At 42.5% G+C, this 23,279-nt stretch overlaps 1 protein-coding gene across 3 annotated transcripts; it reads right to left on the bottom strand.

The window, feature by feature from the left end:
* Positions 1-3,596: 3,596 nt before the first annotated feature.
* bicral (BICRA like chromatin remodeling complex associated protein) lies at positions 3,597-23,259 on the bottom strand. 3 transcript variants are annotated; one of them, XM_063221597.1, is made up of 13 exons: positions 22,947-23,259; positions 20,256-20,301; positions 20,000-20,048; positions 18,121-18,186; positions 11,984-12,932; positions 10,707-11,356; positions 10,232-10,283; positions 9,766-9,821; positions 9,252-9,301; positions 8,208-8,353; positions 7,695-7,789; positions 6,505-6,607; positions 3,597-5,334 (listed from the first exon to the last, which is right to left on the bottom strand). In XM_063221597.1, the coding sequence occupies exons 2-13, from the start codon at positions 20,294-20,296 to the stop codon at positions 4,706-4,708; spliced, it is 2,886 nt and encodes a 961-aa protein (XP_063077667.1). In that variant the 5' UTR covers positions 20,297-20,301; positions 22,947-23,259; the 3' UTR covers positions 3,597-4,705. The 3 variants fall into 3 exon arrangements, with proteins under 3 accessions (XP_063077667.1, XP_063077666.1, XP_063077668.1); XM_063221596.1 differs by lacking the exon at positions 22,947-23,259 and adding an exon at positions 20,397-22,938; XM_063221598.1 differs by lacking the exon at positions 22,947-23,259 and adding an exon at positions 22,691-22,938.
* Between the last annotated feature and the right edge of the window lie 20 nt (positions 23,260-23,279).

The raw sequence follows: 23,279 nt of genomic DNA, 5'->3' as shown, positions 1-23,279 counted from the left end.
TGGTGGTAAGTATTCATGAAAAAGGTAACATTAGTAAATGGGCAGCATGAATTCTGGAAATAAACAACTAAAAATCTCACACAGTGTCCCTTTAAGGAAACTATGGCGCACTGCCATAGTTTAAATTTGGCCGCCATTTTATTTTTATTTATTTATTTTTTAAACGATTTCCGTTTTCTATTAAACGATTTGAAAAACGATTTCCTTCACATTTTCCTCCTGGAGTAAATACATCCTATAGAGAAAACCATGAGTGCTTTGAAAGACAGAGGGATCAAAAGCATAGTCAAGTTGTTGTAGTTAACTCGGGTTTGGGAGCAATAAAAAACCTTGAGAGAAGGGACAGTTGGGGTGAGTTTACTGACACTCCCCAGGCTTTGTTTTACAGTTGTATTATAATGAGTTAGGCAACAGGCCTTCATTGACACAGCAGAGGAGACATCGGGCTGCATATAGAAATGAATGTGTAATGAATATAGACATAAATGTGTAATATGTTGTTCAGCCCTTTTACCCTTTTATGGGAGGAATTTTGAAAAACTGGCCCTGTGACCAGCACCCCTCATGTAGAATGTGTACGCCTATGTGTGTTGGGGAAAAGGTAGGCCTATAGCCTACTGTCTTAGACCCTTTTTGTCTGTGCGTTAACAATTTCACAGTGCTCCTAAATTCTTATCTGTGCTCTTTTTTTTTACGCCGCGTGCCCCCCCCCCCAAAAAAAAAACACTGCTGCACCCCCCATAGTTTCCAAAAATTCTGTGGGAAACACTGTTTTTTGTTTGTTTTGTCCTTCTCTCCCCCTCCCTCTCATTGTGTGTATCCTCTAAAAGTGCCAGACAGTGGATATAGAGCAGGTGTTACAGACACACTCACAGCGATGATAATGATAATTATGATAAAAGGCTTTTACACAGTAGACACTGCCCAAAGTGCTTCACAATGTCAATAATGAAACAAAATGTTGTAAAATAAGATTAAAACTTTTAATATATTAATTATGTAAACATAAACGTAAATATATAGGGAGCCGAAAGAGCCGGCTCTCCATAGTAAGAAGAGCCAATAGAACCGCATCTCAAAGAAGAGCCGAAAATCCCATCACTAGTTTTTGGATAGAATAACGGCTTGGAGAGTGAACTAACCCAGTCCTGTAAAAGCAAGTATTTCAGGGCTATGAGACTGTTGGCTCTGAAATGGCCTTTGTCCTAAGTATGGTAGTGGGGCCAGAGCGAGTGATGATGACTGTCTAAACCAGAGTTCCTAAACCTTTTTGGAACAAAACGCCCCCTTGGCAGTATCACAAGCCGCCCAACGTCCCCTTGACCTCATCATAAGCCTGACAACGTCCTCCTAAGTATTAAAAAAATAAATGGGCCAAAGCCCCCCCAATGGCAACTAAGCACTGTACCCTCTTAGCTGTATCCTTCTCAACACCCCCCTAGAGCTCCCCAAGAGCTGTACCGCCCCCGTTGAGAAACACTAGTCTAAACAATTTCCCAGGGATAATGTCCCCATGTGTTCATTCTGGCATTATTTTGTGCCATGCAAAAGGTTTCCATTTAGGCGTTTTACTTTTAATGTATGTTATTTTGAGAGAGAAAAAATACTACAAGGCTTCAACGTTAATGTGAAATACGAGTCGATGATTTGTATGATTTGTAGAAATGATTTGTAACCAACACTTACAATATTCAAAATTGAATTTAATATATTTTTTTGTTTGTTTTTATGTTTTCTGTTGTAGTGAACACTCACAAAAAAAGAGAGAGAACTGACAGTATGACATTGATTTGACGAACACACCATAACCAAAATAATAAAAAATAACTTCCTTTTTTGTTTTTGTTTTACATTCACTTTCTTTACAAAAATTATAAATATTTTGTTTCACGTTTCATTTTGTAAAAAAAAAAGAAAAGAAAAAGAAATAAAAAAACAAACAAAAAATCATGTCTTGAGAGACACTGATAGAAAAATGAAATGTTCCAAAACCAAAAAATGTAGACAATAAAATCAAATGTAAAAAATAAAACTTAAAATAAGAATGTGCTGTGGGGGTGTCTTGAAGGCCACACTCGCTCAAATACAACAAAAACAATAATGACAAAAACAATTTTTAGAATTAGAAAATAAAATAAAGCAGCGCAAAAAAAACGTCAATATACAAACATGTAAATTTGTTTTCACTTGCGCTTACCTAAGGCAAAGAAGCCCTTCCAAGCTAAGGTCTTCAAAAGTGCTCCTGGTCTAGAGCATAGTTCACAGATGCACTCTTGCTTCTCAGTCATTTTTGGTAAAATTGCTGGCTAAAGGAACAGACTTGTAGTGTGTAGAGGGCAGTGTGTGTGTATCCCACAATAACTTCCATCGTTAACGCAGCAGAGGACATACATTTGGGAAAAGTTAGTACTATGTGTGCGTCTGTGCGTGTTAACAAAAAGGGGGTTGCAAAAAAGGCTGTTCTTTTTAAAAGAAGACAGAAAAGGATAGAAAACCCTTGAAATCGTGCTTCAAATGCAGCGTAACCTCTGGATGCAGGCGGAAAAAGATAACAAGCACAACTCTGGCTCATGTGAAGGACAAGATTCCTTGTTATTAATGAACTGGCATCCAATACAAGTGCCACTTCATTCATAGTGTTTCATCTTTCAATCATTAGAGCAGTGTTGACAAGAAGAGTGTACAGGAAAAGCAGGAACATTTTGGATGGCATCAATGACCTACTACAGTTTTTACCGCAGTTTATGCACTGATATTCCCACAAGGTAAACACAACAGGTTAATTTCGACTCTTTTTTCCCCTACAAAAATGTAAATAGTTAAAAGGCTGAGTGCAAGAGAGTTTCATTTAGGATTGTTGCAGTGATAACCATTTCCTCCAATGACTATCTCACTACTGTAAAAGCAAATCACCCCGGATGTACAGTAGGCTAGAGATCATAAAACCTCCTCTGAATAAAGGCGTCCTGGGTTGGGTTAGCGCATGTGAGTGAGTCTTGGTGAGTACCATGTCTCGACAGCTATGCACACCGAACTCCTCAAAGTCTGACACAGACAGTTCAGGACCTGACCAGCAGGGGGAGACACTAAACAAATCAACACCATGACACACAGGAGACACTGAACTTAAAGAATAATATTCCTATAGTTCAGCGGGAAGAAATAGATGAAGAGAGAAAATGAGAAAGCCAGCAAAAAAGAACCATTTAAAATGGTTTGAATAACAATTACAATTCTCAGTGTGTATGTTTTCAACTGATAGGCCAAAACTGTGGGGCTACACTATTACAATTACTCCTGAATATTTTGTTAAACAGGACAAATAATAATAATAAAGGAAAGATATTAAACATATGTGAACTTTGTAACATCTTCTACCTCAATCTGAGGAGTTTAGCCTTCCCTGCACATTTTTTTTCACGCAGGTGATCACATACCTTTAAGGTACAAAAAACATAATGCCAGATCCACAAATAAAATTAACACTATACTGAAAGTAAAAAAAAAACTCTCATAAAAGTTAAAGTTGCATGCTTTTGGGTGTTCCTTCTTAAAAAACAAACAAACAAACAAACAAACAAACAAAAACGAGTGCTTTCACTTGTTATCTCAGCTTGTGTCATCAATTGAAGAACTTTCCATAAGATTGGGCCCAAACTGTTATCCAAAACAGTTGACAAATGACTCAAGACCTCAATAAAGAGCCCCTTAAAAATTGCATGTGCAAGTACAAAAAAACCTGAAGGGTTTCAGATACACAAGAAACCCTTAAGTTTTTTTAAAAACTCTGACATGTCATTTTTAAGACCTTTGTATCTCAAGCATATGGTGAACAGTGAACACTCCCACCATACAAAATGGCTGCCCTGACTCCAGACCCAACCGGATTAAAAATGTATGAAAAAACTAAGGCCCATTCCGAAAAGACCGTTGGGAAAGCAGAAAGAAAGTTACCAGGGGTGTAATTATTAGAGTCTGTGTCAGTGGCTGAATCTCAAATGGTGCACTTGTGCACTTCAGTGTCCATGTTTCAGTGTGTATGCCGTATTAGTTACGCACTGAAACATAGTGCCTGAAGTGCACAAGTGCGCCATTTGAGATCCAGCCAGTGCCAAACCTGGCTAAGTTTGAGATTGTGGTAAATCATGTAATAGAAGAGCCTGGAGTCCTCATTTTTTAACTGACACCTGCAAGCCATCTGCTATGATATTTAGCACTTCCAACCAAAAACATTTGATTGTGTTAAAAATCTGTGTACCTTTCTGTCTGCTAGCAATGCTCGCTCTACTGGCCTAAGATCTGATACTCAATTCAAACTAGTGTGTGTGCGCGTGTGTGTGTGTGTGTGTGTGTGTGTGTGTGTGTGTGTGTGTGTGTGTGTGTGTGTGTGTGTGTGTGTGTGTGTGTGTGTGTGTGTGTGTGTGTTGACAGCATTCTGTAGGGACCAGATTTCAACCCAAGGCATCTTTAGGTCAATGTCACCAGGAGAAAATAAAAATTAAAAGATGTAAAAATTGTGTTTTGCATGTGTGCGTGTGCATGTGACGCTCAAGACCACCTTTCTCTCCGTATAGCTTAACAATGTCGACCTTCATGAAAAAAAATTGAGGAGGAAAAACATCCGATAAATAAGTGAATACACAAAACAACAACAAAAAAATAAACAAAACAAAACAAGGAATGAAAAGGGACAATATGGCACCATCTAACATTCTAATATACTATTCACGGCAGCCTCCAAGACAGAGTCTGATTCCAACAGTGGCTGGTGACTGTGCTCTGAGGGGGGGACTTGTCCGTGGCTCTGGCCCAGGTCGGACACCTGCAGCTGGGCAGAGCTGTGCTGGCCGGGCCCTAGGGTTGAGGCTTGAGAGGAGACCTGGTAGTGGGGGTGGTGTGGATGCAGGTGTTGGTGTGCGTGAGGAGGGTGCGATTGTTGGTGTTGGTGTTGGTGGTAACCGGTGCTGATGCTGATCACATTGTTGTTGCTACACCTCTGGTTCTTCTTCAGTTCCAGAATGTTCTTTGCGGCCCCCGTGTGGCCCTGGTTCACCAACCCCCCACCCGGGTCCTCAAAACCCGGCTGGTACTCTGTCCTGTAACCAGAGTCTGCAGTGTGGTGGCTCAAACCCTCCATGTGTACTCCTCCTCCTCCTCCCCTTCCTCCTTCTCCTCCTCCCTTTCCTCCTCTCCCCCGACCCCGGTGACTTCCGTAGTAGCTGCCACTGGGGCTTAGGGCCGTGGGGGACCCCGCCGGACTGTATGGGTCCATGTGGGTGGTGGCGCTTGGGGCCGGTCGCCTGGGTGTGCAACAGAAATCCTCTAAGTATCCATCTGCAAGAATTGCACAGCACAATGGTGAAAAAAATCTTGCCATGTACATTGAAAAAAAATGCTGTATGTTGCAAAATAAAACGACAATGTACAGGTATGTCATTTCCAGTTTTCTGTTGGACAACTGTGCACAAGTCTAATTTGAATGCGAGGATAAAAGCACGGTGATTCACCCACCTAATTCAGACTTTCTTTCAGGTCTGTTTCTGCATTTATAGTGCTGCCAGATTCATGCAAATACAGGTCACAAGTTTGCCAGAGTGCTTGGTGTACATTAGGCATAGGCAATAGGTAATAGGTCCTGGGATGCTTTAATCGGAGATCATGCGGGATGAGATCCGCTTTCACCCCTAAGTGTAGGGGAAATGTAGGTAGGTGATCTAGTGAAATGGAGGAGTGGGGGCAGGTGGTGGGACAATTCGGACAGCCTTCACGGATGACAGGTGAAGGACAGAAGGAGGGATTTCAAGGCGGGCGCTAGGAATGACAGCTTTCAACCACTCTCGGACTTCCTACAGAACTATGCTTATATACAGTATAAACAACATTCATGGGGTTCTTTTTTTTGTCTTTTCGACTTCATATATGATAGGACAGTGAAGGTGGTGACAGGAATCGAGTGGGGAGAGAGAGACAGGGAAGGGCTGGTGACTTGTGTTCACCCTATGAACAGTGTTGTTTGTGTCATGAACTGTCGTTTTCTACAAGGCAAAGAGTGGACACACATGCCGGCGGAGCTCAAGAGCTTGGAGCTCGAGAGTTTCCCAGGAAAAACGGGAAGATTGACAGGTATGTTTCTATACGCATGAACGCCGTGACGCGTTCCATGTGCGTTACACCCTTTTTTGGGGGAAAACATTGGGGGGGGAAGCCAATGCAAGTCAATTGGTGGTGTTGGGAAAGAATAAACGAAAGGACCTGTAGACTAGCGTTGTTCACGCTCAACATGCCGAAAACATGTTGTGTTGGCAGCTGTTCAAATAATATAGCCAAACAGCCGTGGCTGAAGCATAGACGGTGTTCATTTAGGCTAGCCGATGTAGCATGTAAGTTAATGAGACATTTGGTTTGCTTTCCCCCAAAAGGGGGCGTAACGCACATTCACGAGCAAAGTACCCGGATGGCCGTTCATGAGTATCCGGATAAATGCAGTACCTCCACTCGACTAACCTGGGTCTACGAGGACTGTTCTTCTGTCCTGCGTCAAGTTGCTCCTTTCCTCTTGATTAAACGTCCTGTCGATCATTACCATTTCTGACGAAGGACTTGGACGCTGCGATGAGGGGGTGGGGGAGGGGGAACAACAGTGTCATCAGTGAAATACCATGTTTATATAACAGAGAACCACAAGAACTTTAGGTAACACTTTACTTGACGGCGGTGTCATAATCATGTCATTACAGTGTCATAATAGTGTTAAGCATGTGTCATAAACATTATGTCCATGTCATGAACATTTTATGACTATTGGCCTTAAGTGACATTCGGTTATGGCAAGGTTATCTTTGCCATAACTGAATGTCACTTAAGGCCAACAGTTATAAAATGTTTATGACATGGACATAATGTTTATGACTTATCTATGACTTTGTCATGACAAGATTATGACATTACTGTAATGACATGCTTATGACACCGGCGTCAAGTAAAGTGTTAGAGAACTTTGTAGAGGTAAAATCCTGATGGATGAATATTTGGCATATTGAGGCAGAAAACCATTATATGTATCTGATGTTCGAGATGTGCCAAAACAAATTTCTATGAACTATGAAGCTTGAAGTCTATGGCTGAAATGATCAAGTAGTCATTGGAAGTTGGAACTGAGACGTTTAGTCCAGGGATTTTCAACCAGCGGACCGTGACCCACTAGTCGCAGTATTGCTAGTGGTCCATGACTTGCTATGCAGTTTAACTACTACAAAATATAAATACGTCAACAAATTGGGCCACAGACTAACCGCTCAATCTGAATGGTGGTCCATGGGCTAGAATCAGCTGAAAACCCCTGGTATAATCTACTACCAAAAGTTTAACAAGAAGCATCTGATTTCAGGCACCAGGCTCAAGATCTTTCATGTTCTGTATACCGGATGTAATGGGAGAAACTGTAAACCAGGTTTGGCGTGAGGTCTGTACGCTTAAAATCCTTTTTTCTTTGTTTTGTTTAATTGCATGGCACGATCACATTTCGACCGTTGTCTTCATCAGACTCATTGACAATGGTCGAGACGCAATCCTGCCATGGAATAAAAAAAATATATATATATTAAGCGTGCAGACTGCTCACTCCAAACCTTCAGTCAGTCTTTCCTGGGATGTGCACAATTTTCACCCACCACAACAGAAAACAGTAAACCCACCTCTGCCTCCACCATCAGCAGGCGGCGATATTTGTTCACCATGGCTTCAGTTCTCTTCAGAACCTGGGAGGCCACCGCCTCAAACTCCTCGTCCACTGCAGAAGAAAGCGACACAAAGTTAACATAGTGTTGTAAGGGCCTGCAGTGCACACCTTGGATCAAGCCTTTTTGCAGGTACAGCTTGAGTAGAGGAACCCAACCACTCTACAGATTCATTGTGATGGAAAAATAGATTTCTTGACCCAGCTATGATGTTTCGCCTATGGTTCAATGCTAGAACAACTCGCCTTGCAAAAAATATTGTGTGTTTGCTAAATGGGTTCGTCTAGTTAAATGGATGGATTCAGAAGCTACAATCCATTGCCACATATTTAAAATTACCAGATTTTAACTGCCCGAACGCCCTAATAACAGGCAAATAAAACCTCATGCTTTGAAATATGTGGCACTGGATTGTAGCTTCTGAATATAGGTTTCCTATCACTGGCAAGTGACCCTCTACTCCATCCTCACCTTTATCGAACTCCTCTTGGCTGGGCAGGGCCCCCTGGAACACGTGGAAGGGCAGCAGCCTGTGCAGCGCGTCGTCCACAGAGGAGAAGGGGACGGGGTCTGACGAGGACACTCCTGCGTGGTCGTCCCTCAGCTGCTGCAGCACCCTGAGGTGGAAGCATAGAGACGGCATAGTTAGAGACACGCAGCAGCAGCCGCCGGGGAAATGATACACGCACGACGCAATGGCAGCCATTAGGAGATGAGGAGTTATGTTATGATCGTGTTATACTGATGAGGAGGCAAGTTGGGCTGGGCGATATGGAAAAAAAACCTATATCACGATATGGATTACTTTATATCACAATAACAATATATATCACGATTTGCTTTCAGTTATTTTCTTTATTTTCTCGTGTCCAGGCCACATTTCTTTAAAATTAGTCTTTTTATTCTTATTTTTACAGTTACATGAACTTAGAACGTGTATAGTGACAACATGAAATGTAATTAAATGATATTACAATGTATACAATTTATCATATTAGTTTATCACGATATAAACGATAGAGGAGAAAGGGGACGATACAGAATTTTCTATCACGATAACGATATATATCGTCATATTGCCCAGCTCTTGCAAGTTGTGACCATTAAAAGAAAGCATCTGAGAACAACTAGAAAATATGTAAAATGACCACTGACTGACTAGGAGGCATGGGACTAATAAGAGCTATGTAGCAGCCTTTGAGAACGGATGCACATAGGATTCAATGACATTCATAGAGCATTGAGCAGGAGGGATAGGACCAGGCAAGCTTGTTTTTATGACACACTTCATGCACACAGCTCATGTCAGTTCAATGAGTTACAACAATAACGACATGAGAACACAACCGATGGATTTAAATTTAGAACTGGATTTAACACTAACACTACCGAACTGGATTTAACACTACCACTAAGAAGAAGAGATGGGACAACACAGTCAGAGACCATTTTGAAATTATCCATGCCTAAAGAACAAGTACCGGTAAAGTAATGTTTAAACACGACAACACTCACATTCCTCCTCTTGTGAGCTGCTGAGGGGCTGGCCTCTTCTGTGGGTTGACCTGAGTGGGTGAGTGGACATTTTAACTTGTGTACAGTAGTCAGAAGCCGTCAGAAACATGGAAAATATGGCAAACCTAAAGAAGAACCCACATTCCCCATCATGCATTGTAATCAGACGACACTCGGGAAATACTTCACATTACACTGCATTTAATTGGAAGTTTCCCTGGGCTGGCTAAGCGAACGCTTTTATCCAAAACGACAGGTACAATGTGGGATTGGGTGCTTGGTTAAGGGCTTTCTACCATGGATCAAGGAGTAGGTGCACACACATTCATCCTATTGGTAAGGGTGGAAGTCAAAACCTATAACCTTCTGATCCAAAGACCACCACCCTTACCATTAGGCCACAGCGGCCCTTACATACTACGCATGTTTTGGTGATTTCTATTGTGCTTTAATTTACACAAATATTCCTCTCAATATTCCATTTTCAAATGTCAACTGAATTTTGATTACTTACTTGCGTGCCGGTCAGACATGGAGTCTCCTGCTTGATAGAGGTCACTATCTTCCCACCTAGAGAGGCAAAAGAGAAGTGTCACAGAATTTCCAGAATAAACAAAGAGACACATACACACTCCAATGGTGCATTGCCTGTGACAATTAGGGCTCTAAATTAACTTTTTTTATCATCAGCCAAATGCTTAATAGATGTTACTAGGCAGACACACACTCCCTAATCCTAATGGGTCAAAGTGGCTAGTAAGTTGGTCTTTTCTACCAGCCAAACTCAAATTTCAACAGCATTTGCCAAGTTGGTTGGTGTTCATTTGGTGACAAATGTGACAACGTGTGTTTACATTATATGCATCTCATTTTTTTATGCAAGCCGCTATTCACTTTCATTTCCTTTGGGATGAATAAAGGAAACTATACTCTACACATGCAGTACAGTCCGTTAGACTGACTTTGATGGGATGGCCTACCTTTGGTACCAAGTAGATTGACCAACTGAGGCTGACTTTTCTGACCAGAGTCCTGTACAGGAACAAAAAAAAACACACATAAGCCATACAAAATGTTAGTACAAACTTAAATTGCTTCCCTTATTCACAACAACATATCACAGGGTCTAAAATGTTGATTGTTATTTACGTGTATTAGTGCTCTTTGTTGTACTATAAAACTGTTGCTGCTTAGCCTGCTCGAATGTGGATAAAATTGATTATTTTAGCCAAACTGAAATCATGATTATTCATTAATATTTTTTGCTGGATCCTTTGCGATTACACCACAGATCCTCTGCAATTTCTCAATCTCATTCCTTTTTGTATTATCACTCCTCGTTTGCTTTTCAGATGCGTATGAAGATTGCCTTATTACCACTGCCAAAAAAACTGTTAAAAAAATGAATATACATAGGCAGAGTAATGAGATAGTTAAGAGAAAGGGGCCTCTCACCTGACCCGAAGGCACAGCCTGCATTTCAAAATGCAACTCCTGAACTCCGCCACCAGTCCCCCCAGCTGCATTCTGCTGCACAGGCACTAGTAGGCGCTGCGCCGCCCCCTGTGGCCTGGCCTGGGGGGGGCCCCCCTGGCCCGAGGAGCTCACCAGCGTTAGCCGCGTCTGAGTCTGAGGGGTCACCTGCACCTGCCCGACAGGTGAAGGGCTGGACTGTGCCGAACTGACCGTCGTCCACACTTTAGGCGCCACTCCTACACCCCCTTGTCGAACTTGCGCCACCATGGTTGGAGACATCTGCCCCACCGCTGCCGACCCCGTCGGAGTCGCGGTCGCCATGCCTGTCGCCATCACCCCCTGGTTGACAATCAGCTGGCCGGTCGTGGCACCGCCCGCCGATAAGCTCTGGCCCCCGGCGATCAGCTGCACCGCGCCGCTGTGGGTGGGCAGGATGGCGTAGGTGGTGGCGATGGAGGAGGAGGAGGGCACCACACCCGCCTGCTGCTGCTGCTGCTGTTGGTGGTCCACAAGCTGCCCGTTGACGGCCTGGAAGCCCTGCACGGAGGAGCCGGGGGCCAGGGAGAGGGTGTTGGGCAGCAGGAACTGATTGGCCTGCTGGGTCTGCTGCTGGGGCTGCTGATGTTGACCTTGAATTGAGTTGAATTCAGTTCATTATTATTTATTCCACATGATCGCTCAAGATCTTACAGAGAAATGGCAGTACAGTACATTTGATGAGTGTAAAACTCAACGCAGTTGCACTCCAATTCTTGACTCCATTTGAAAAGGTGACAATTTTTGGGGCACACTTTTGTGTTGCATGGGGACAGAGTGGCCTATGCCTCAACCAGTGATTTTCAACCTGTGGGCCCTGAAGGTATTCCAAGTGGGCCTTGAAATAATTTTCTACAAATTATAATCATATTTTGGTGTGTGTGGCTATTGATTTATTTGAGTTTTATTCTTTATTGGGTCAGAAGTGGGCCCTGAACATTTGTGACAATTTCGAGTGGGCCCCACTTTGGAAAAGCATGGGAACCCCTGGCCTAAACATCTCCCTAATCCTAACAATCAGTGAAGCCATGTTGCATCAAAATGATACCTTTATCTTTAGCATCACTGTTTGCAAGTTGGGTGAAAGAATCGTAAAATCACCAGCTGTGGGTGACATCACGTTGCAAAATGGGTACCCTCAGGAATTTAGAGGAATCATATGAAGTTAATAAAATAAATAAATATAAATGCATAAACATAAATGTGTAAAGGACACTCACCTTGCTGTCCGAGGCTTGAGTGGACCACGATGCTGCCCGGCTGGCCGACCACCTTCACCTGCTGTGCCGCCTGCGGTGACCCGGTGGCGGCGTAGGCAGCGTTGGCACCCGCGGTGGCGTTGACGTTGGCCTGGAGGCCCAGGTTGCCGATGTTGTACACAGTCTGCCCCCCGCCGGGCTGAAGGGGCTTGGGCTGGATGGGCCTGATCAGCGCCTGGGGCTGCCCCGCCGCCGTTAGCCCGCCTCTCTGGATGATAATGTTCTGGACGGGGATGTGCGTCCCGCAGCCTTTAAACGGCATGCCGGACACCTGGCCGGCGGGCATGGGCGCAAACACCTGCTGTTGGCCCGGGCTGTTAGCGTTCGTCACAGCGCCCCCCGTGGGCCGGATGAGGCTGTTGATGGCCATCATGGGACCGGCGTTGCCGTTGAACGAGCCCAGCACTTGGATGTGGCCCGCGGGGCCGTTTGGCATGTTGAGCTGGGGGACTTGCTGGATGAAGGCCTGAGGTTGAGGGGCTGCGGCTACCAACCCTGACCCTGCCGCCGCCACACCTCCACCGGTCCCACCGAAGCCCCCCGAGACCAGCTGAGGGGCGAAGGCGGTCGTGGCGGCGGTGGCTGGGACTCCAGAGGCAGCAGCAGGGGGGGGTTGGGACTCCAACAGGGCCTCCTGGGCCAGCGTGTGCTCCGTGATGTCCGCCTCCAGCAGCGATTTCTGGAGGATGTCGAAGGGTGCGTCCTCGCCGCCCCCGAGGTCCACGTCTCCGGGCGAGGCATCTGCGTCCCCGCCGGCCCCCGGGGCGCCGCCCCCCAGCTCGTCCTCGATGAACGCCAGGCTGTTGGAGAGCTGCAGCCCCCCCGACTCGCCGCCATCGCTGAAGCCCCCGGCTCCCAGGTGGTTGGTGGTGGTGGTGATGGTGTCCTTGATGCCGGCACCGGATCCACCCTAGACAGCGACGCACAGGAATTATCACAAAATTCTGGGATTAACAATTTTATAGTAAATGTGTGAAGTTACTTAGTAGGTTGCTAAAACCAAGACACGTGGGAACTATCACAAAAAAGCACTGTAAAATTGAGTTTAACTATCATACAGTATGTCATAATAATTTGGTCCTAAAAATGTTTGTATTTAAAAATAACCACTGTTAAATGAATGTTCATAATGATTTGATTATATTCATACAATGTCTATTTCTGTACTAATATTGATTATTTTATTTTATTTTTATTTTATTAAAGGATCCCCATTAGCTTATGCCGTAGCAGTTCGCTAGTCTTCCTGGGGTCCTATTCCAAATACATGTAACACATCACATTTCAGATTAATAACAATACAGATAAACACGCCTTGCAAAAAACAAAGAGTTTTTCAAAGATTCAAGTAAAAAAATACAAGAAGATCTCAGAAGGTCAGCAACAAGTCTAGCAAACTGTTATAAAAAGCAATGCTGCCACATTGCTGAAAGTTCTCCTTCACACATTTAAAACAATAAAAAAAAACAGACCTTACAACTTAAGATGACACCTATATCAACCATTCAAAAGATAGGCCTACCTTTTTAATTTCCTTTTAAAGTTTTTTTTTGCCTGTGTCTTCACGGATATCCAATGGCAATTCGTTCCATGTCTTAATTGCTCTATAAAGCACAGTTCTTTTCATTGAATTCGTTTTTGGATTTGGTAGCACAATGTCACCCTTGCCTGCTTTCCTGGTGGCATATTTGTGAGCCGTGTTACAAAACACTACTTGCTGGATCAAAGACTCAGGTCTCTGTGCTTTTATTGCTTCATTACGACATGTCGCTGTTTCTTAAGGCCAGTCTCTTCTCCACGCTGAGCCATGACAGCGCAGTGTGCATCTTATGGATGCTAGTTCTAGGTGGAACATCCAAGGACAAGTTCTGGCAGCTCTGTTCTGAACGACTTGTAGTTTTGCCAGCTCCCTTTTTGAGGCTGAGGCCCAGACCACTGAGCAGTAATCTAGATGAGATAAAATTAAAGATTTGCAGACTTGCTCTTGGATTTTAAATGGCACATATGGTGAACATTGTCTAGTAAAGTGAATACCACTGCCCATTTTTTGAATGATTCTATCTATATGCTGTGACCAAGACAGATGGTTGTCAATGACCATGCCCAGCAATTTCAGCTTTTCAACTTGTTCAATGGGTTCTTTGGCCACATATAATTCTAACTTTGGCTTGGTTAGCCAGTTTGTGTCTAGACCCAAATAAAATACTCTTAGTTTTGGATATATTCAAGACCAGCTTATTTACAGTAATCCATTCATACACCCTTTCCAATTCGTTGGATATTACCTCCCCAAGTTCATCACTAGAGTTGGCAGCACAATACATTGTTGAATCATCAGCATACATTACCAGTGTAGAATGTTTTACTACAGAGGGCAAATCATTGGTAAATATGGAGTAGAGTAATGGTCCAAGACAACTTCTCTTGAGGCACACCACAAGTTATGTTATTGATATTAGATAAGCTGCCATTGTAGCAAACTCTTTGTGTTCTAGCACAGAGATAGCTCCTAATCAGGGAAATGGCATTTTGTGTGAAGCCATAGGATATAAGCTTTCCAGTCAACAACTCATGGTCTATTACATCAAAAGCAGCACTGAAATCTAACATAACAGCAGCCACTACCTTAGAGTTATCGATTTCCCTAAACCAGTCATCTGTCATTTGAGGTTAGGGCAGTGCAAGTTGAATATCCTTTCCTATATGCATGTTGGTATTTGGTGGTTAATCTATTAAAATCAAAGTAATTCTGTATCTGAATATAAATTATCCTTTCCATAATTTTACTCAGCACAGGTAGTATACTTATAGGGCGACTGTTAGGTCCACTGAACGTTGATCTGGTGTCCTTAGGCAGTGGAATAATCTTACCTTCCTTCCACTGCCCAGGATACCTTCCAGTTAAAACACATCTATTTAATATATGACATATGGGCCCTGAAATGTGATTAGAAGCCAGCTTCAGTATCTTGCTATCGAGGTTGTCAGTGCCTGCTGTACCATAGGCAGGTAGGGACTCCAACAGTCTCTTGACTTCCTCCTCTTCAACACATTTGAAATTTAAAACTACACTTCTTATTCTTCATAATTTCGTTAGTAATTAAGTTAAAAGTGTTGGAATCTGTGCAGTGCATATTCTGCCTTAATGTGTGAACTTTACTTGTAAAAAAGTTGTTAAAATGATTAGCAATATCTACAGGCTTTGTTAGAAATTCACCATTGGCCTCTACAAAAGGGGCACAACCATTTTTGTTTTCTACCCATGATTTCATTTAAAGTATTCCAAAAGCTGTTTACCATCATGTTTTGCATTACTTATTCTCTGCTTGTAGTATTCCTTCTTCTTGGCTTTGTTCAACTTGGTAACTCTATTTCTCAGTGTGCAAAATGTAAGCTTGTCCTCGGCAGAGCAGGATGTGACCCACACTCTTTTAGCTTCATCCCTTTCACTCATTAACCCTTTAATCTCTTCATCAATCCAGGGGGCGCTTTTAGACTTAACTGTAAATTTCTTCATGGGAGTATGCAAATTCACAATATTCATGAAAACATTCATAAATTCTTTTAGAGAGATGTCTGGATCCTCAGCTGCATAAACACCTTTCCAATCAATTCTTCCAACATCAGCTAAAAATCTATCTTCAATGAACCCTTTTATATGATCTCTTGTATATAACTTTGGGACCTGACTTTGGTACCTTAAATTTTCTTGCTGTAGCTAATAATGTTATGATCACTGAAGCCTACAGGAATAGAAATTGGCTTTGAACACAACTCTGGGCAACTGGTATACCATATGATCTATACAAGTTGATGAAGTATGTCCCACAGAATTAGTGACTACTCTGGTTGGAGCAGTGACAATTTGTGTCAGGTTACATGCATTAGCCAGTGATGATAACCTTTTTTTTAAAGAACAATTAGTATCTAGCCAGTCAATATTCATATCACCTAACAGGTAGATTTCAGTCCTTTGAGTCAGCAACCATGTCAATCATGTCACACATGTCGTTAAAATACTGAGAATTTGCACTGGGAGGCCTGTAACAGCAACCAACTAAAACAGGTTTTAAGTGTGGTAGATGTATTTGTACCCACAGTGCTTCTACATTGCTGCACATAAATTCCTGACACACTTTAGAAGGAAGATGATTTTGTACGTAAATGGCCACTCCCCCTCCATGCCTGTCTCTATCATTTCTAAATAAAGAGTAACCATCTAATGCAACCACTGGATCAAGAATAAAAGAGTCCAGATGAGTCTCAGTCACTGCAAGTATATGGATGTTGTTTGCCTGTATTAGGCTATACAATTCCTGAATTTTGTTCCTTATACTGCACACATTTATGTGAGCAAATACCAAGCCTTTGTTAGGAAGTTTTAAAAGGTTTTTAATCCATTTTCCCTATTCAGATGCAAATGTCCAACCCAGTCCAACCACGCTATAACTCAAGAGTCCTCAAACTGCTTCTTCAATGTCCCCTGGCAAGCCTCCAGACTTAACCGCATGTCCTTTTCCAGCTCCTTTTTTTTCAGGTTTAGCTGCAGGATGGATGATGAGTTTATCATAGCGAAGAAAAGCAATTTTCCCCCTCTCTCGTGCTGCTTTCATGGCTGGTATGAGTTCCTTGCGTTTTTGGCGGACCTCTTCTGGATAGTCCTCATTGATGTAGACATTGGTCCCCCTTTAAGTTTTTTTTGCGCATTCCATAACTCTGACTTTGTCCTTATAACTCACAAATCTTGCAACAATTGGCCTGACTCGATCTCCATTTGAGTTCCCAGTCCTGTGTATACGTTCAAACTCCATGCCTGATAGTTTCAGCTTCTCAGCGAAGATCTGTCTCACTTTCTCTTCTGATTCAGCCCCGTTCTCCTTCTCAGACTCAGGGATCCCATCAATCATGATGTTGTTTTTCCTCACCTGGATGTCCAAGTAGTCCAACTTAGGCAGGAATGAGCTGATGTTCTTAGCAACAACAGAGAGATCAGAGTCTACTTCAGAAAGTCTAGTGGTTGTCGTCTTCTCCTTAGCAAGCAGCTCATCCACATCTTTTTGTGTGTAGTGGAGGCTCTCTCGCAATTCACTTATTTCCCTCCCCATTCCATCTAATCTCTTGTTATTTGTGTCCATCACAATTGTTAAAAAGCTCTTAAAGTTCTGCTCCTGTTGTACCAACATCTCTTTATAAAACAGTCTTTGGTGTTCCAACATTTCACGCACCTGGGATAAAGTCACAAAATCCTCATCCTTTCCTTTCCTTCCCCTTTTCGGTGACAAGGTGTTCGCTGTCAACTGCAAATCCTCTTCTTTTGATTTTTTCCCTTTTTTTGGTGACATGTTGTCTTCCAGTGTCAGGTTGAACTGTGCCCTCTGTTGTTTATGTCCTGGTTGAAGCTGCTAGCTGGTAGCCCAGCTCTTGTCTGGTAGTAGCAAAAAATGCTGGTAGGTCCTGGTGTTGACTGCCAGACAAAAGTCAGTTGTTAGTTGGTGGTCACTGCTAGTTAGGGCCTGGGAAACCGGCCTGGTGGCAGCCACTAGCAGGGAGTCTGAATCCGGCCTAATGGCTGCTAGCTGTAGTCACTAGCTAGGAGCATGGATCCAGCCTGATGGTAGCTTCTTGCTTCAAATGGAATGGTCTTTCTTCCAAAATGCGTACAAAGGAATGTTTATATAAAAACTTGAGGTCTCAAATATGTGCCAAGATTGATTTGTTATACTTGCACTACTGCTGCTCTCACTGCTGCTGACACACGGCGGCCATCTTACATCTTGGTTTTTTGATTAACAGTGTTATGTGTCATGGCTAAATAAAATAAGTATGACTATAACCAGTGACGATATAAAAAGAAGAGATGGTTTGTAAGGAGTTTCTTCCGAAATCAGTATGACATAAGGTTCTAAGCTTGTAACGGTGGCACTGTTACAAGCTACCTTCCTATGGCACCCTTCCTCTTTGGGAGGCTAGGAAACGAATGGTGTTCAAACAGAAATTCACAAACATTTAGGACACTGTATTGACCCCACTTACTGCATTGATGACAAATAGTATGCTTTATCTTGGTTACAATATTGAAAATCTTTGCTGTAACTCACCGTGCCGCTGGTGAAGAAAGAGCCACTGTTGCCATACGCTGCATTAGTCACGTCCTCCTCCTCAATCTAGAAAATCAGAACAAGCCATGACCATCACTGGAAATAACACCAATCATGATGCCTTCCAAAAGTACCAACACTATAGCCTGGATATTGCCTATAAAATAAAGGCATGACCATCACTGGGAAGGGCTCCAATCATGATGCCTTCCAAAAGTACCAACACTATAAAATAAAGGCATGACCATCACTGGAAATGTCTCATGGTGCCTTCCAAAAGTACCAACACTACAGCCTGGATATTGCCCATAAAATAAAGGCATTTTCAGTGTACAGGAAATGAATGCATTGGTATTTTACTGTAACAAGTCTGTCACCAAAGACCACGGTCCCTACCGAGAACAAGTTCCAGTCAGCACTGCAATGTGATGTATTCTCCTTAAAAGCCTGGCTATTGCGACTACAAAGCTCGGCGAGCATTTGGTCTGGTGCTACTCATGTTGTCAACCCATTGCAATCGGTGTGTCTAGCTTGCATTGATGAAATGCGTCGCTATGCTACTAGTTGAAAGGTACAATCGATCAGACCACACATTCCTTAATTTACAGTAGCTGCTAAAAGAACTGGTGTGCCTTAAACATGCTCCATCAAGACTTTGGCAATGCGAATGAATTAGTTCCCCATCTCGTTTGAATTTGAAATGTTGTAGACAGAGTGCCTGTTCAGACTAAATGTGAAGAAACCCTTTTACGCAGCGTCTGAGTAAGGACAGGCCCATGCTACAAACACTACATTTGCATTGTAAAGCCACTGTAGTTATAACACTTTATTACATGGCTTGTCTTCATTCTGTAGAATGCACTGATTACTTGAATGGGGCTCTCAATGTCGACACGTCTGAAATTTCTGAATAACACACTTGTGAACTCAATATTGATGACTAATCTAAGTGTAGCCTTGTAATAAATGGGATAACGTTCGATAAGGCTGTCCTCGCTGGACCTTCTAAACGAACATTACCCCTTGCAAAGTCCTTTTCTACCTTCCGACAAATTATGGTGATAAAAGGGCAAGTATCCATAACACATACCGTAATAATCCACCACAAACAATACAATTTATACTTTCCCCTCAGGGTTGACAATTACCCATACATCTACATGACTTACAACCAGAGGTGTATAAAGTACAAATGCTCACTGGTGTAATTACAACCGCATTACATGATCTTACATAATTAATACACCAGTTATCCCACTGCCCCAATAAGGCAAATACTACTACTTTTACTTGATACACCTCCACTTAGGGCTGGGCGATATGGAAAAAAAACTATATCACGATATGGATTACTTAGATCACAATAACGATATATATCAAGATATAGCAAAATTACATACGTTTTCAGTTATTCTCTTTATTTGCTCTTTATTTTTTCATGTCGCAAAACAACCTTTCTTTAAAATGGATGTTTTTATTCTTATTTTTACAGTTACATGAACTTAATGTGTGTATTGTGACAACATGAAATGTAATTAAATGATATTCAATTGTATGAAATTGATAAAATTACTATCACGATATAAACGATATAGGAGAAAGGTCACGATATACACTTTTACATCACGATAACGATATATATCGTCATATTGTCCAGCCCTACCTCCACTTACAATACCTAACACTGAAATTGGTTTGTGGAGACAACCTATTTTTTAAACGCTTACAGCAACACATCAACAAAAACAGGGCTGAGGCCAAATGAAAAACAAGGAACCACTGTGATGGCCAAGTGGGCTCAGTGCTATGAGTAACTGCTTGCGAAATGCACAGCCACACAACGACGAGGCATGCATGTCTATTTCAGTGTACCACTCACCGACTTTGAGTTGGGGCCGTGAAGATAGTCGTTCAAAGCCTGCACGTCTCTGTCAAAGGGGAACAAACAACAACAACAAAAACAGATGATCACAACTGTCTATAAAACTTGTCGTAAAGGTATTTCAGGGGATGGAAACTCATGTAGGCCTATGTGTACACAAGAGTTCTTACAAACAACACATAGATTGACTTTATTAGCCTTCAGGAAGGATCAATGAAGTGCATCTATTCTATTACCACTACTTTCAACATACCCTATGATATCCAAGAGACGCCGATCATCTTCATCATCCATGACACCTGAGAAAAGAATTAATTTTAAAGAATTATTAAAGAATTAATTGCACTGACTTTATGAACTCCTCTCTTACAGTATTTTGACACATTTTGCTCACACATTATTTTGAGGATGTGAAGTTGTTCTCAGGTATGAATAGGCCTACATGTATTATTCCATGCATTGCTCCCCCATCCCCTTCACATAGACTACAGTGACAAAAGACTAACAGACTTCATATAGCCTGGGTGTGTTAGTGTGTTTGGTGCAAATATCTATGTCACAGTTGTCGTCATGGCCCATCAAACATGCTCAAGCCAATTCCATTAATTTGTTCATCAGCATTGGTTCCGGTGAAAATTCTTAGTGGTTTTGGCTTCTGACAGAAAGCCACATGCCCTTGCTTCCTGATGTCAAGCCTATAACTCAACATGGAAGATGGTATTTTGGAGAGCATAATAGAGGTGACAGAATAATGAAATATGACAGGTGTGGGATCTTGACACATCACTCAATGGGAAACGATACCATCTTGGAGAAAAGAATAGCTGCTGCTTGTGACAATGTGAGGGGGGGGGGGTTATGGCTGTCTGTATACTGTAAGTGTGGGACACAACTGTTTCGGAAACATACTGGCAGGCTGTGTGAGTGTGACACAACTGAGCAGGGTGTGAGTGATGGGAGGCTGGTTGTGCCTACACACTTAACTAAATAATATTACACTATAACACTTATTATGGGGCATTTACAATGCATATAGGAAGGGTTGCTTAGTCAAGGAAATCGTTCTGTAAGCCTAGTCGATTACAGCAGATATTAGGTGGAAATAATGGAAACTTCAGACACATCTTGTTGACTCTTTCTCTGCAATGGAGTGTCTGTATGCAGTGTCAAAATGGCGGCTGTTGTTTTGCCACTGCGCCACCATCAATGGCGCAACGACAGTGACAAAGAAATAGGGGTTCGAGCTATAGGCTGGTTGGAAACTGCACAGACGAGGTTCCGAATAAAATATGACACTTATTTTATGTATTTCGATCACATTATAATGTACTGAGCCCAATGTGCTTTTGGATTTGAAAGCCAATGCGTAATGTTAGAAAGCTAGTATTTTAATGACATTTAAGGGCAAGTATTTACGTTGTCTGAAACGCGTTCTTTCAAATCGTTTGCACAAAAAAGACGCGTTTATTTGACATATCTGAGAGGCATATTAGAGGCTAGTCAGTAGAATATTTAATTAACCTTTTTCGTTAATTTAAAGTGGTGTTCGGTGGATTAATGTCCTTAATCCAACACATTGTTTTATGTGTGTTTTAACTGCTTTAGTTGCGATATATTCCGACTGCTTGATCGAATACAGCATTTTTTTTTATTTTGTAAAGCAAAACAAGGGAGGTGGACATTTTTGATATGGCTAGCCGCATGTTCTCGTGATGGTCTTTCGAAATAAGACTATTGAAATACGTGAGCACGTCGTTTGTGCACATTTCAGTTATGCCGAAGAAGTTAGTGTATTTCAACATATCAGGAAAAAAATAGAATAGTCTTCCTCAAAAGGTTCAAAGGTAGGCAAAACACAAAGTGGGCCGGTGGAGTAAGAACATCCATGACTGACTTGCTAGTTTTTTAGCCAGCCATTTAACATTTATTTGACTCGCTATCGTTATCTGTAAAGATGGTTCGTTGTTAGACAAATATAAAGGGAGGTGGATACAAGTTTTCCTTTCCTTCCCCTCTTAAGCTGATGATCAGAGGGGGCGGAAAAGTAGTAGACGTAGCAACCCTCTAAAACTAATTTAAAATGCGGTCCGTGAGAAGAGGATTGCGTTTATTTCGACAATACAAACGCTTCCATAATGATCTCGCGCTCGGTACTTGGTCAAGAGGACGACGGGCAACAAATATGATGCTTTTCTCCTCTGGATAATGCAGGTTGCGAGTTTACATCCAAAAATAGACCAAATCGACAGACAATGAGAATCTCATGCGAGTACAGTGCGTGGCTAGCTGCCTGAGCCTGGTATAGATTGTCGCTGACGCGGTCTGTTTTTCAAGAGAGGTGGACGTGGGGTTTCAGAAGCTACCATTTGTCTTCTGTTTAGCTCATCTGGCAGGACGGTAAACGTCACATTTCTCTAGAGTCACGGAACAGCTGAATTCCGACGTTGTCGTTTACGAAAAGAACCGGACGCTTAGGAAAAGAAGCTTAGCTGGCTAACGGATTTAAGCTAGCGCTTTTCTCCGTGAACACTGGCCTTCTGGGTGAGCTAGCAACGGTGTCGTTTGCCCACGTATTTCAAAACGGGTTGAATTCACCGACGGACTTTGCGAACTAAACGGAGTGGAACCATAACTATTTATTCCCATTTGCATAGCATAAAGACGACTGAAAAAGAGGCAAACCCATACTCCTGTCTCACTCCTCTTGAAACCCAATATCTCCATTTGGCAACTTTTAATTTGCTCCCCCTCCTCCTCCTCCTCCTCCTTCTTCTCCCTCTCCCACTCATATATTTTTCTCACTGTCCTTGTTCTGTCTCAGATAGATTTTTCTCTCCACGCTCGCTCTCTTCCCTCCCCGAAGGAAGGGGAGGAAGGAGGTTGTGTGTGTTTTTTCCTTGAAATTTTTATCACAAAATTATAATACACTCAAAGGGAAACTCACCGTCATGAAAAAGCAGTGCCTTGTCAACGGGGTTTCCTCGCCATCTCTGCACGGGCCGTCAGGGCAGTGCCGCTCCACCAGAAGGCAGCATCTGCAGCCCTTGGGAAACTACAAGTATCCATACATAACACAAGCACCATAGGACCTGATAGGAGCTTCCATAGATCTTCCACAACCCATACTTTCTTAATATAATTGCTAAGGATGAGCCCCTCGGAATAGATTAGTATATATGTGGTGTAACGTTAAGTAACCCTAACAGTCTAATTAACCCATTCAACTGTAAACAACAGACAACCATCCGACGATAGGGGGCAGGGTCCTATTCAGTTC

Source organism: Engraulis encrasicolus, chromosome 17, assembly GCF_034702125.1.
Source record: "Engraulis encrasicolus isolate BLACKSEA-1 chromosome 17, IST_EnEncr_1.0, whole genome shotgun sequence".
Taxonomy (NCBI): Eukaryota; Metazoa; Chordata; class Actinopteri; order Clupeiformes; family Engraulidae; genus Engraulis; species Engraulis encrasicolus.
Note: the sequence above shows the minus strand (reverse complement) of the source record. Positions and strands in the feature narration are given on the sequence as shown.